Raw genomic sequence first — 13416 nt, forward strand, 5'->3', positions numbered from 1 at the left:
TAATTAGAAGTGGGCTATGTCAAAATTTTCACAGGGAAGTTTGTAACCACACCCACCTGAACATAATATATGCCTATCTCATAGAACAGGAAGGAACCATGAAAGGTCATTGAGTCCAGCCCCCTGCCTTTACTAGCAGGACCAAGTACTGATTTTTTTTTTTTGCTCTAGATCCCTAAATGGCCCCCTCAAGGATTGAGCTCACAACCCTGGCTTTAGCAAACCAATGCTCAAACCACTGAGCTATCCCTCCCCCCTTAATATAATACTTACAAGATTGCCATTTAAATGGCATTTTCCATGAGCGTTTTGGGGGAGAGAATCTCTTCTTTAAAAGACATGGTTATTTGTTTAAACATTTTCCTGGTTGCTCACCACACTTACTGATTGTGGCATTTCACAAACGCTCATCGGCTTCTCCTCATGGGATGGATTATGATACAGACCTCACAACTGTCCATTTTGTTTTCTGCTCACGGTGCCTTGTTGGCAAGGCGTTCAATTTCAGTTCAAAGTTAACCCAGTATATTCTTGGTCCCTTGCATCAGCTTTTTATATTTTTCTTACATCTGATTCTGCCTTCCCCTTTTTACAAGGTAGTTTACTCTTTTTTCCACACATGTACAAAATCAAATATTTCTCTATTCTAAATGTCGATGCAGAAATATGGCTCAATGGAAAAAGGACAGGTATCCCTAGTAGACAGTGTTAGAAGTCCTTTAAGAAATCTTGAGCCAATTTCTCCTTTTTGATTTATTCTGTAGCCTAACATGTCACCACAAGTCAACCCACCCAGAAGCAGACATGAAAAATAGGGAGGGCTTTTACATTCTGAAATCCCAAATAGTATTTATCAGCACAATTATTACTGGGACAAAGTAGAATATTCACAAGGTTTAATGACCTTATGTAATTATGTGGTGGCATGGCTCAATATTAAGATTGCTTAGACAGCTGGTCAATAAAATCTAATTTTACAGGCTTTAGCAAAATTTTGGAAAATGTCCTCTCTGTTCTTCAAGAGATTGTACCATTTGTGCTACCACTGGAGTGAATTACAAGAATACTTCCTTCTCCCTCAACTTTTTATCTCATTGAAGTTCTCTGCAGCATGGATGTATTTTCACTCCTGCTTCCCATCATTATTTTTTGTGAAGTTGCACGTCTGAGTGACATTTAGTCTTAACTTATCTGAGATATACACAGTAACAAAAAATCAAGCTAAGAGTTTAACAGGGGATTTAACAATAAATTTCCTGGCAACCATTTGGCAGTGGAAGGGATGGGAAGAGCCCCTGCCAGTCATGATTTTTCTTAACAAGAAGCATGCTGAGGGACAGGGGCTTTTAAATTGACTATAGAGGGGCCTGAACCAAAACTCTGGAGCCACAGAGCTAGGGGTTTAGTAAATGCCTCTTTCTAGTTTTGAGAGGCCATCATGAAACCAAAGAATTGGAGCCTTCAATTGAAGGAAGCTCATTGTTTAAGAAAAATATTGGTTAGGATCATTTACTGCACCTAAAAGGTTTGTTCTATTTTCTGGTCTGGGGAACAGGAACAAGTATGACAGCTGTTGATAGGGGCTGGTCTACAGTGAAAAGTTACATCAGCATAGCTACAGCTCTCAGGTGTGTGAAAAATCCACACCCCTGGAGAAGTAGTTAGGCCAGCCTAACCCCAGGTGTAGACAGCACTTAGGTTGACAAAAGAAGGGCTGGCCTGTGCTAGAAAATTAGATCACCCAAGCTACATTGCTCAGGGGTGTCAAAAATCCACACCCCTAAGTGACATGGTTAAGCTGACCTAAGACCCTGTGTAGAATTCTTCCATTGATTTAGCTACTGCCTCTCTGGGAGGTGGACAATTACAGCGACAGGAGAACGTCTCCTGTTGCTCTTGTAAGTGTCTATGCTGAAGCGCTACAGTGGCACAGCTGCACCACTGTTCCATTTTAAGTGTAGATATAGCCATGGCAACTTCTCTATGCTTTCTGTTTTTCCACAGATGGACAGATATCCTTTCTTCGTGTTTGTGTTGTGTGGGGTATTTTTGCCAAGAATCCTTTGTTTTCCACATGAAAACTCTACAATAGATTGTGATACTATGCTACCGCACCATGGAGGTGAACCACAAAAATCCACTCCACCATATGTTATTGCTGTATCTTTTGATAAATATGATCCAGGAAACGAAATCCAAGGTAAACTATTTAACTCATTTAAAAACTGTCTCCGTGTAAAGGTGCAGGCAGTCCTTGAGCGCCCTCTTGCAGCCTGGTGTGGCCCTACAGGTGTGCCCTTCCTTAATTTCCCTAAGTGGAGCAGCAGTAGATTTCAGTTCAACAGCGCTGGGGCAAGGAGGAGCTGTCACAGATTAACAAAATGCCCTCGCATTTTAATCAGGTTTCAGGCCAGGAATCTTTACAACAAACAGTTCATCAGGCCCCAGGTTCAGGGCATCCAAATTTATAGTCCTCCACACCCAAGTCTCTGAATCAGGTTAAACTTGTCTCCAAGTGCCTGAGAGAGAAACCGCCAGCCAGTTTGCTTGTTTGCTGACTCCCCTGTTCTGCTTCTAGTCCTGTTCCTGTTTATATGGCTCAGCCCTCAAGATGGGTAGGGCCTCCTTAATTATCCCCAGGCTGCAGGTTGTGGGCTCTTGCCAGTCAATTAAAGGGCTAGTACCCTTTTCCCCATACACTCTTTCACTCTCCTTCTCCTACTGAATTCAGGCTGCACCAAAATCCCACCTGGTTTCCTTCTGCAGCATCCCCAAACTATAGCCCTTTCTTTCATCCATACTCAGTTCATATCTTGCCTCTCCACGTGGGAAGATGTTTTTCCCTTGCCTATTGGGCAAATATGAATTCATCCCATTACACAATGTCTGTGATGAAACTAAAGTCAACTGGCAAAACTGAGCTATGCTATTATTTATTTGATTTCATTTCATTTGTTGAATACTGGTTGTGTGCTGAGCGCTGTACAGAAGAAAGGGGAACTACCCTCAACTTGCTGCACTACTGCAGGAGCGTAAAATTTGCCTACAAAACTCAACGTGTTAGAACTCCAAGGGTGGCTTTGTATGTTGTGCCTTTCAGAGGCTCAGCACAGAATTAGCAGCCTAGGCTTTACATCACCTTTGCACCTGCCCAGTCGTGGGCTGGGGCAGCACCTGGTGTAATTTACACATCCCTGTTTAGGTTACAGCAGCTTCCTGCTGCCATGTGAACAACAGCACTGCTCAGATTCTCACTATTACCAGCCTGAAGCATTCAACACGCATGAGTCAGACCCCGAAATTTCATGAGATTGGATGAAAAGTCATGAGATTTCTAAAAATAATACATTTTGGGTGCTTTTTATTTGCCTTCTGGTTTCTGAGTCTCTAGATCATGCTCACTTCATGTTTTCAAGCTTTTCTGAGCAACTGTGAGAGGGCTAGAAATTTTCACTTAGTTGTGGGTTTTTTTGTTTTTGTTTTTTTTTCTTTCTGAGAGTTGGCAACACAATGTCCACAGTTCTGCATGCTACAGCCCCACCCCAACACATTCTTCCCGCCACCATTCCTGACCTCAGCATACCTTCTATGGCGAGGTTTGAAAGGGGATCCTCAGAAGGAGCACAATTCTGGCTCTTTCAAGGGGACAGAGCAGGGGTGAGAGTCTCTCTCTGAAGCCACAAGAAGCTGGGGGCCCAGCTTAACACATCTCAAGCCTGCTCCCCAGCGCTGATCTGTGGGCCCCTCTCAGCTTGGTGGCAAGGCTCCTAAAGCAACTTCATGACTATTGACTAACTCCAACAACAAGCCTGCAACAAGCCCCCACTAAGATGAGCAGGCGGTGTGAAGGGGAGTTAGTCAGATCAGTTTCCACTTTGAAATCCAGGCAGCTCAAAATGGAGAACAGAGCACCTGCTGTCCTACTGTGCCCCTAGAATGCCTTTGGAATCCCAGGGACTCAGTCCCATGGAGTTGAGATGGAGGGGCTTTCATGGGGGACAGGATACCAGGGGCAACATGTAGAAGAAGGGGAACATGTGGCTCATTGTGACTGGAAACATCAGGCAGAATCCATGAAGCTCTAAAAAGAGGTTTTGTTAATAGCTCTTCCAAAGATGGCAGGGCTGTTAGACTATTCAAAAGTGCTTGTGAGTTTTAATATAATTCTCAACAACAAAATGATGGTGGATTTTAAAGGAACATTTAGGTGTGGGAGAACATTCCCATCACATTATAACATTAAGAAAGAGTAAAACAAGGAATGGGCCTTAGCAGCTACTAAGATCTTCCTTTCCTGTCTCTCTGGCCTTGCTCTATGTTAAATCCTGCCACTGGCTCCCTATTTTCCATTACTTCAGGTTTTAAGGTTCCTACACTTGCCTTCAAGACCCTGCATAATTCTGCCTCTCCCTGCTCATCTGCTCTTATCTCTTTTTACATTGTCCCCAGCTCCACCAACGACATACTCTTTATCTGCTTCTTTTACATCCACTTCTTTGCCTTAATCCATACTGCCCCCCCCAGTGTATGGAATGCCTTCACCTGAACTGGCCTCTAGGCCACTACTCTTTCCTCCTTCAAATCCCTCTTCTACCATGACACCTACAAGAAAGTAGTTGACTAATTATGGGCAGGTTGAGGATTAATTGGAGATATAGTAGACTATGTTTTTTAATGTTTGCCCAAGTACAGTATTATCAATCACTACCTTAACCTGGACTTGTATGTTGTCCCCTGGGTCCTCTATCATTCCTCTGGCTATCTTTGTTTTTAAGACAAGTTCTTTGGGAAAGGGACCAGGCTTTCTATTATATTTGGGAAAACACTTAGTACTTTGTTGGCATTACCCAAATACATTTATTATAATAAAAACTTGTCTGTGTCCCTTTAAAGTATGGTTTCACGTTGCAAAGTGACTCTTCAAAAATGACATTGTGCAGTTCTGTTTACTGTCTCTCGATTCTTTCAATAAGAGTTAATGAGTAAATCAGTGTGTTTCCTAACTTGCAACTCTGCATACTCAGCAGCCTGGTATCTGAGAGCCAAGTTGGGTTTTTTCACTGAAAATAAGATTCTGCAGTTGGAACTTAGCTAACAAAACACCGGCCCCCTACTTCTGGAACTCAGACAGAAGAGAAACCATCTCTCTCTCTCTCAATACCTCCTAGCCCCCTACACTGTAGGCTCTGCAGGCCTAACAATTAAAAGTAGAAAATCTTTGTCACTAAAGCCAGTATGTAGGACTCTGAATACACACAAGGAGCAGGTTGGATGAATAAGAAGATTTTGATTTTACAGTTCACTGTGTAGAGCATCTGTATTGCATTTTAAAGTTGTTCAAAGTTGTTTGTAAATTATATGGAGTGTTAAGTTACTTCACAAATGTATTTAGTAATATGTCACACAGATGCCTATGCTACCTTTGTTTCTTTTCCTCCTTGTCAGTGTCAGTATTGCTAATAAAAACTGCAGTTAGCCATAACATTTAAATATATATATATGGAGCATAAGGCATTTCTGTAGATGCAGGATGCTTTGATGCATGGCAAATGTGATGTTAAGTATTATTTAAGACAGCTCCACAGCATGTGAAACTTACATTTCTTTAAATGACTGTTTTCTCAGTGACTCTAGAGGGAACTGCAGAGCGTGGTTTTCAAGGATTTCATCTACAGGCTCGAGAACTTGAAGGAGATACTCCTGTTGGTTCCTTTAAAATTACAGATCCAAGCACGCAAGCCCTTGCATGTCATAATGTTTCGGTATGTGCTCACTCGTTCAGATTAGTTACTTAGCTTGGTTAACTTTTACATACTTGTATTGATACTGATCAAAAGAAACATACATTTTTCATTTTGCAATACATGTAAAATTATATCAGAACTCCAGGGTTCTGGCTCACAGAAAGAAAAGGACTCTTGTTCAGACAAATCATTAGAACTGTTCACCTGTTTATGGCCTATGATTTCCAAGCCTGTTTGCTATATGATATGTCGGACTTCATAGTGACTAGAATTCAATGTCTAGAAGACACATTTGGATGCAGATCAGTACCCTTGGATTTTTATGCACAATATTGCAGAGGATCAACTGCAAAATCAGAGTAAAATGTTTGTGGTGCATGGCCCAATTCTTAGTACTGAACTAATGTTCCAGCATGGCGCTAGGGGGCTCTGCTGTGCTGCTAGATGTGCTGTCTTTTGGATGAAGTATAGATCAAAAGTCCTGACCTCTTGTCGTGGTGAAAGATCATTTGTCATGGCTTTTTTTTTTTTTTTTTTTTAAACAAAAATAATACAGCAGTCATGATAAATTTAGTAAAAAAACATGGGCTTAAGGGGAAATGGTGTGTAAAAATCATGGGTATGGACAGAGAAGGGGGATGGATTCTGTGCACAACCCTGTGCACCAGGTCACCACGCCACTTACTCAAGTTTGGTCCGGCCACCCTCCATCATGACAGAGGGGCATCTGGGCCAAATCTGAGTGGAGCTGTGACCCCATGTACCAGGTCAGAAATCCTGGAGTGGGAAGCTAGGCCCAATCCTGCGGGACGGGAGCTGCTGCTGTGGGGTGAGTGCCAGTAGGGTTCACTCTCCAAACCCTCTTCTTCTCCCCACACCCTGGAGTCTCCCCTCTGTATGGGTGCTTTATTAAAATCATGGGCAGAAAGAAAAGTCATGGACAGAGAAATCACTCTATCTTTTCAACCACCGTGACAAATCTGCAGCCCTACCCATTGTGTTGTAGCCAAATTCCTTTACTAATATATGCAAGCACATATAGATATGAAATGCAAAAGCATTTTTTATTTATTTTTTTTATTACAGAATTCAGCAGTAAGCCACACAAATTCAGAGGTGAAGCACAAAGTTACAACAACTTGGATTGCACCTTCGGACACCAAGAGTATTCAATTTAGGTATATATTTGATTTTTTTGCTTTGATATTTTATTTTCATGGGACAGTTCAATATGGTTTCCTTGGGTGTACACTTTCATTCTGGCATAATCAGTCTATGCTCTCCATATATTTTCCCTGGTATTGTTTTGTTTCATTGTTTGCATTATCTTCACATTGTATTAGTATAATAAAACCACTACCATTTTTATGTAAACTTTGTTAAAAGTAACTACTGTATATGTTTCCCAGTCCTACAAACCTCTACTCACACAAATAGTTCCAAGAAGGTTCATAGCATTACTAGTGGACCCTGGCTCAGAAAGCAATTTTTACCCTTTAGGTCCCCATTCCTTATGCACATGAGAAGTCATATGCATGTGAATAGTCCCATACATGAGAGAGGCCTTTTATTGATTTCAATTGGCTTTGCCTCAGGCCCTAATACAACACTGATAAAAATATTTGCTTTTTTAATAAAATAATTTCTTTCATATTGAGTATGGGAAAAAATAATGATTAGAAGTGGGAATCCTTGAAGATTAATTTTTAAACATCACTTTATTTGTTTGTTTGTTTATCTAATTCTGGCATTTTCATAACCTGTTCTCAGCAAATATTTTTTTCATGCTCTTTTGTGGAAATGGCACAAGACACACATTGATTGAGTGAAGAGAGCTGCTAAAGCCAAATGTATGCCATGTTTTATGTAACTTTAATTAGCCTGGCATATTACAAAGTTTTGATTAACAACAAAAATAACATCTGGGGCTAACAATATGTTTGCCAAGTGTTAGTCAAAATCCATTTGAAACAGCTGAGATATTCAACTTCTGAAATCTGAAGTTTACAGTAGAAAGGCCAAATCAGTAACTCCCTTAAGTCCTTACAAGTACAAAGAGGAGCAAAAAGACACAGAAATTGAGTAACTCTTCCACAGTATGATCATCTCCTCTCTCTGGTCCAATCAAAGCCATGCTTCAGCCATAGGTCGAGACTGTATGAAAGTGAGAAGGTCTGCCAAGGCCTCTCCAACACTGGTGAATATTTGAGCAGATATCCACACAGGAGTCTAAGCTTCTCCAAGCAGCTTTCATTCCTCTTCCGTGCCTTCTAACCTTCTATTTTGTTGATCCTTGGCATGATGTTGGACATTAATATAGGAATTAGAAAATAAAAAAGTTTCTAAGATTTAATTACATACTCTTGAAACTTTTTTTTCTTACACCTTTTCTTGAAGGCTGCAACATGAATTCATACTGAAAATCATACATTTTCAAATAACTCTAACAAGCGTGAGTTTTCTTAGCTGAAAGAAATCTTGTGATTCTATTTCATAATATACTGAAATATAATTTGCTAGAGAAAGTAAATTGTACTGATCTTATTTTCCCTCTAGAGCAACATTTGTTCAAGATTCAAAGAACTTCTGGGTTGGAGTTCTCAGCAAAACTGTCACTCCTAGACCTTCTCAGTCAGCCAATGTCACAGAAAGAAGGAATAAGAAGAAGGTATGTTTTGAGTTTATTTTTGTCTGAGTAGTATAAATAAATGTGGAAGACAAAATATACTTCCATGACAATGGGCCCCATCTGAGGGGTTTCAAATTGGACATCTATAAACTGAGTCAGACAAAATCGGTGGCTGCTTTGGAAAATTTGACCCTACCTACTTACTGTAACTCAAGTATTGTGAGGATTAACCATTATTATCCCATCTGACAGTAAGGAAACTGAGTCATTCTAGCCAATGAATACCATACAAGGAACAGGAGAAGGGTTAAATTACAGAGCCAGGTGATCCAAGAGGCATAAGCCACATCATAAGCCCTGTCCTCCATGGCTACCCCGGGCCATAAGGATTGGGTGACTACACTGGATGTTCTTAGAAATGAAAGTTTAAGTATTCAGTTAATTTTCATTTTCAAAGAACTCCTCATACTAAACTTTCCCATAGTGTAGGGAGGTGAGGTGAAGGAAGAATAAACCAGGGACCAGATCTTTCGCTGATGTAAATCACCATTGTTCCATTGAGTTCAATGAAGCAATGCTGGTTTGCACCAGCTGCTAATCTAACCAAGAATGAACATCTTTCTCTGGCCCTTTATCTCACCAAGTAAATGGGAGTTTCTTTCCCAGGAAAAAGATAATATTCAAACAAGCTCTTTTACAAAGTAATAACTGGCTTCTGTTTTCTTTATAGGCTTCACGGATTGTGATTGAGATGGAATGTACCAAGGTAAGAACTATTTCTCTACATTTTTCCAGTGTCTTTTTTATTTTTTAATTGCATTGTGTTATTATTTGTTTTGTGGGAGCATTTAAAAAAGAATATCATCATGTGCTTAAATATTTTTCTCCTGAATGTTTGGTGTGGCTCTCACAGAAAATCTTAATAAGACAGATTGACTTTTGAAGGACTGGCATTAACTTGAGGCTTTGATTATCTCAACTTTAGAATTCCCATTCTTCATACTCCTCATCCAGTAAGTTCTGGTCCGTTCATTCTATTGACACTATAGTAGGACATGGACAATGCTATTCAAACACTTTCACAAAAAGTTGACACTGCCTGTGGTTTCTACTCAAATCTGAGTGCATCAGTATTTAGTTTGTTTTCTGGGAGATACCTATCATTTCTCATATCAGACCATTACATAGAGTAGGGTGATCGAATGGAAACAAATTCCTCTGGTTCTTCACTCAAACCAAGCAGGAAAAAGTGTTTATTTTCCTGAAACAATATGGTATTTATACAAGCTCTTTAAGAAGAAGTAACTGGATTCTGCTTTTCTTACAGAAAGGAGGAACTTACTCAAGTAGTGGTGGATGTATTCAGGTAAACATTCCTTCTCCAGACAGCACTGATTCACTACTTGCTGTCCACAAATGACAAGAATTGCTTACTTAGAATTTCTCTCTCTTAAATTTGAACTGGTTACAGCAAGGAGAAATGATTACTCCCCATTCATCAGAATTTCTAAGAATGTTTCTACTTGTGATATGCAAAGCTATCACAGAAACTGACCTATATCATGTAGTATCTCTAATTCAATTTCTTCTTTCCATTTGACAATTTGCCTTTGGGTGAATAAAATCTGCCAAAACTTCTAGATATCTATTTGTCATTCCTGCTATATCCTCCAGATGTTTCTCTCTAAGGTCAGATAAGCTGACAGCAGAAAGTCTTTAACTTATTTCCTTTATCTTCACTTTCCAGCCATAATGATTCCTTCAGGTTTTGTAGTTCCACCAATATCACTTACCTCACATATTCTGAAATCTTCCTTTCAGTATACAATAATTTCTGTATGAAACTGAATAAAATATGAGTTTTGTTTAAGAAACAAAAAGGTGACAGCTCAGTGAAGATGTCTTTTGTTTTGCCTTTCTTGCTCCCAGCAATTATGCTATACATTTCATACACTCCAATGGTTGTGTAGTCAGATTACTAAATAGCTGCATACAATCATTTTTCATCTGAACATTACTTAGTTTGGAACACCTAAAAGAATTTACCAGCTCAGGCTCACTCCTAGTGCTGGGCATTAAATACGAGGCTGAAACTTCATATTTAGTAAGTAAATGGAATAATGCCAATATAAACCCACTGAATATCTGGCCCAATATGTATATTTAGGTTTGTTTGTGTGGAGAGGGGAATAGGTTTAAGTTCTCTGTAGTAAAGTTTTTAATGGTGTAGTTTGGTGGAATGAAATGACCAAAAAATGTCCCCTGTGGTATTTCATTCCACAAGGTAGTTCTTTTTTTCCCCTGAAGCAGCAGTTTATATAGAACTAGTCCTTTGCAAAATTAATAATTGATTTCTGATTTGTTTTACAGGGTGGATCCTCTGGTTCCTCTCAGACCAGCTATTCTATTGGTCAGGTAAGTACCCTAGCTCCTCTCTATTTATTTATAATTTTTCCCCAGTGTAGATTTTAGTATATTTGAGTATCCAAAATTATAGAGATAGAGACTGACTGATGTTATTCAACTCTGTGGTAAAATATGTCTCTGTCAGTAAGCTCGGGGATTCCAAACAGTTACTGATCCACAAATGCATGGTAATAGTCAATAATCATACAGGATCTAAGTCCCTGCAGGTTAACTTGTTGTTGCACTCAGAACTCACCATCCACAACAACAAACATGGCCACCTCTACTTTATTAACCAAGCATTAAGCTGATACTGTCAACAAAACAATAAATAAATCCTTGTTTCCTTATTTGTGGTGGTAATGCTATCTGGAATTATTTAAAAAATGAAATTATTCCACGTAGCTAACTTGTTGTTTCACCCCTTTAATAGTCACCTATTTTTTTCATTCCACTTGGACAATAAAAATAGAATGTGCAGTTACTCTTTTGTTTCTAGCCATTTTCATTTTTTCCTTTTAGTCCATTCACAAAGTGTTACAAAACTTTCTGACCTAACGTCCTTGACATTCACTTTAATTCAATAATATTTGCAACACCATGTCTAGTGCACAGCATATGACCCCTTCAATGTGGGACTATTTTTGTAATTGATTTCATTGTCTATTCCTATTGGCCTTTTTAAATTCCAAGTTATATATGTGTTGTTATGGAACAATTTACATCTTTTTAATCCAAGTTGTTTTGGGCACAATTATATTTGCACTTAATTTTCTTCCTAATAGATATGGGCCTTTTTAAACCCACAGGGTCAAATTCATTCTTATTTTATCTCTGTTGGCTTGAACTGAGTTACGCTGTAGATGTACTTTGTGTATTTATTAGTGCATTATATGGGAACAGTTTCCACTCCACATACCCCATCCCCAAACCTTGTTGATTCCAGTTATGTCCAGCTATTGTGACACTCTCTGAATAGGTATTTCTTAAGCAATACTGTTACACAGCAAATACTGATTTCCTTGATCTTCAGTTTCGAGCAATAATTCTGTTTTCTCTCTCTTTTCACCATGTGTATGGACTGGGGTTTGGATTGGCATGCCTTGTGTATGGATCTTTTTCCTGGATTTTGCTTACACTTAGGAAATCTTACTAACTCAGACTGACTCCTGAAGGAGACGTATTAAACTGCTACAGCCCTAGGCAGGTCACTTTCATTAGAATTTCTCTCCTCCATACCCAAAGCTCACTGAAATCAATGAGTGTCTTTCCATTGACCTCATTCGGATTTGGATTAGGCTCCATATGACTAGTTCAGGTCAAATAGCCCCTCAGCATATGTGCTATTTTTTCAGTTCTGATGACTCTTCAGCAGAATCCTTCTGCTACCACTATATCAAGCCTTTCTAGTGTAAAGCAATAGATAAAGGCAGACAAGTTGGAATGTGAAACTTCTGTTACCCTTCACCTTACCACACAGGAAATTACAGGAAGGTTATCTTTCTAAAAAGCTACTGTATTCTAACAAGTCCTTCTACAAATAAATGGCTGATGTATGGTTTCTTTACAGAGTGTGCAAGGTTCCTCATTGGCTGGCAGTAGCTATCTGAGCTGTTTCTCCAAAGTATTAGAGTTTGTTTGTTTATTTATATAGTTGATCAGCATTTAGCTCAGTAAGCGCCTGATACAAAGTGAATTGAAATCAATTGAAATACTCCCATTGATGTCCATGGGCTTTGGTTCAGGACCACACTGCAGTGATAGTTATCAGTTTCATTGGGTTCCTTACTTTTTGTTGTTGAGGCTCTTGCTGAAAGGTCACATTATTCCAGACCGAAAGCAAGAGAATCACAGTACCTCTTTTTCCTCTTGTCATCCCAGTAAATTGTTTTCTTCTATTTGTTGCATTTCAGACCTCTTTGCAGTTTGCAAAGTCACCTCACTAAATTGCATGTACAACAATTGGTTTTTCTCCTCACTTGCACTTCTTGGAAATTTTACTTACCTCAGTCTTGACTCCTGAAGGCTGAATATGGAATTTTTGTGGGCTTACATACCTCACCCTCCATTTAAAATTTTCCTTCCCCTCCTTCATGCTCCCTCATGTGATTAGCTCAGCTCACTGCATTTATTCCAAACCATGGACTATATTCCATTTTCAGCACCTTTCAGACAAACAGAACTTTTTCTCCAGTAAAATGATACCTTCTATAGTGTGGGCTTGATATCTCACTATATGTAGTTAATTTACTTTTATTTTCAAAGAAATCTTTCCTTTACATCCCAATTTTATTTTTATGAATGTGTTCATTACAGTGGGTCCAGAGAGCCAACCAAGAGTAGGTCCCCATTGTGCTAGGCACTGTACAAACAGAAGTAGAAGATCCTTACTCCAAAGAGCTTACAGTCTAAAGAGACAAGACAGACACAGGATGGAGGAAGGGGTAGAGCACACAAGCAGAGTAATGTGATGGCAACAATTATTACGTTCCATGATTTTTTGTGGGGTGGTATTTAAGATGGGATCAACTACTTGGAAGGAAAAGGGAGGGGAAGGGGCAAGGGGGAGAGGACATGAGAGGAGAGGGTAAGAGAAGCAGGTGTGGAGTGAAGTTGAGGTGAAGAGACTATGAAGGA

General features: G+C 39.4%; 1 protein-coding gene across 6 annotated transcripts in view; it reads left to right on the forward strand.

Annotated features, from left to right (window-relative positions):
- Positions 1-13416, forward strand: part of LOC101936372 (uncharacterized) — a 79195-nt gene that overhangs the window by 36734 nt on the left and 29045 nt on the right. For 5 of the 6 annotated variants that reach the window (XM_065555616.1, XM_065555618.1, XM_065555617.1 and 2 more), the window contains 7 exons: positions 2005-2200; positions 5626-5762; positions 6831-6922; positions 8301-8412; positions 9104-9139; positions 9701-9739; positions 10744-10788. In XM_065555616.1, the coding sequence (XP_065411688.1) occupies positions 2005-2200; positions 5626-5762; positions 6831-6922; positions 8301-8412; positions 9104-9139; positions 9701-9739; positions 10744-10788 (657 nt within the window). Of the gene's footprint in view, positions 1-1762; positions 1899-2004; positions 2201-5625; positions 5763-6830; positions 6923-8300; positions 8413-9103; positions 9140-9700; positions 9740-10743; positions 10789-13416 lie in introns of those variants that run through there. The other variant, XM_065555620.1, reaches the window with a different exon arrangement.

Source organism: Chrysemys picta, chromosome 8, assembly GCF_011386835.1.
Source record: "Chrysemys picta bellii isolate R12L10 chromosome 8, ASM1138683v2, whole genome shotgun sequence".
Classification (NCBI taxonomy): Eukaryota; Metazoa; Chordata; order Testudines; family Emydidae; genus Chrysemys; species Chrysemys picta.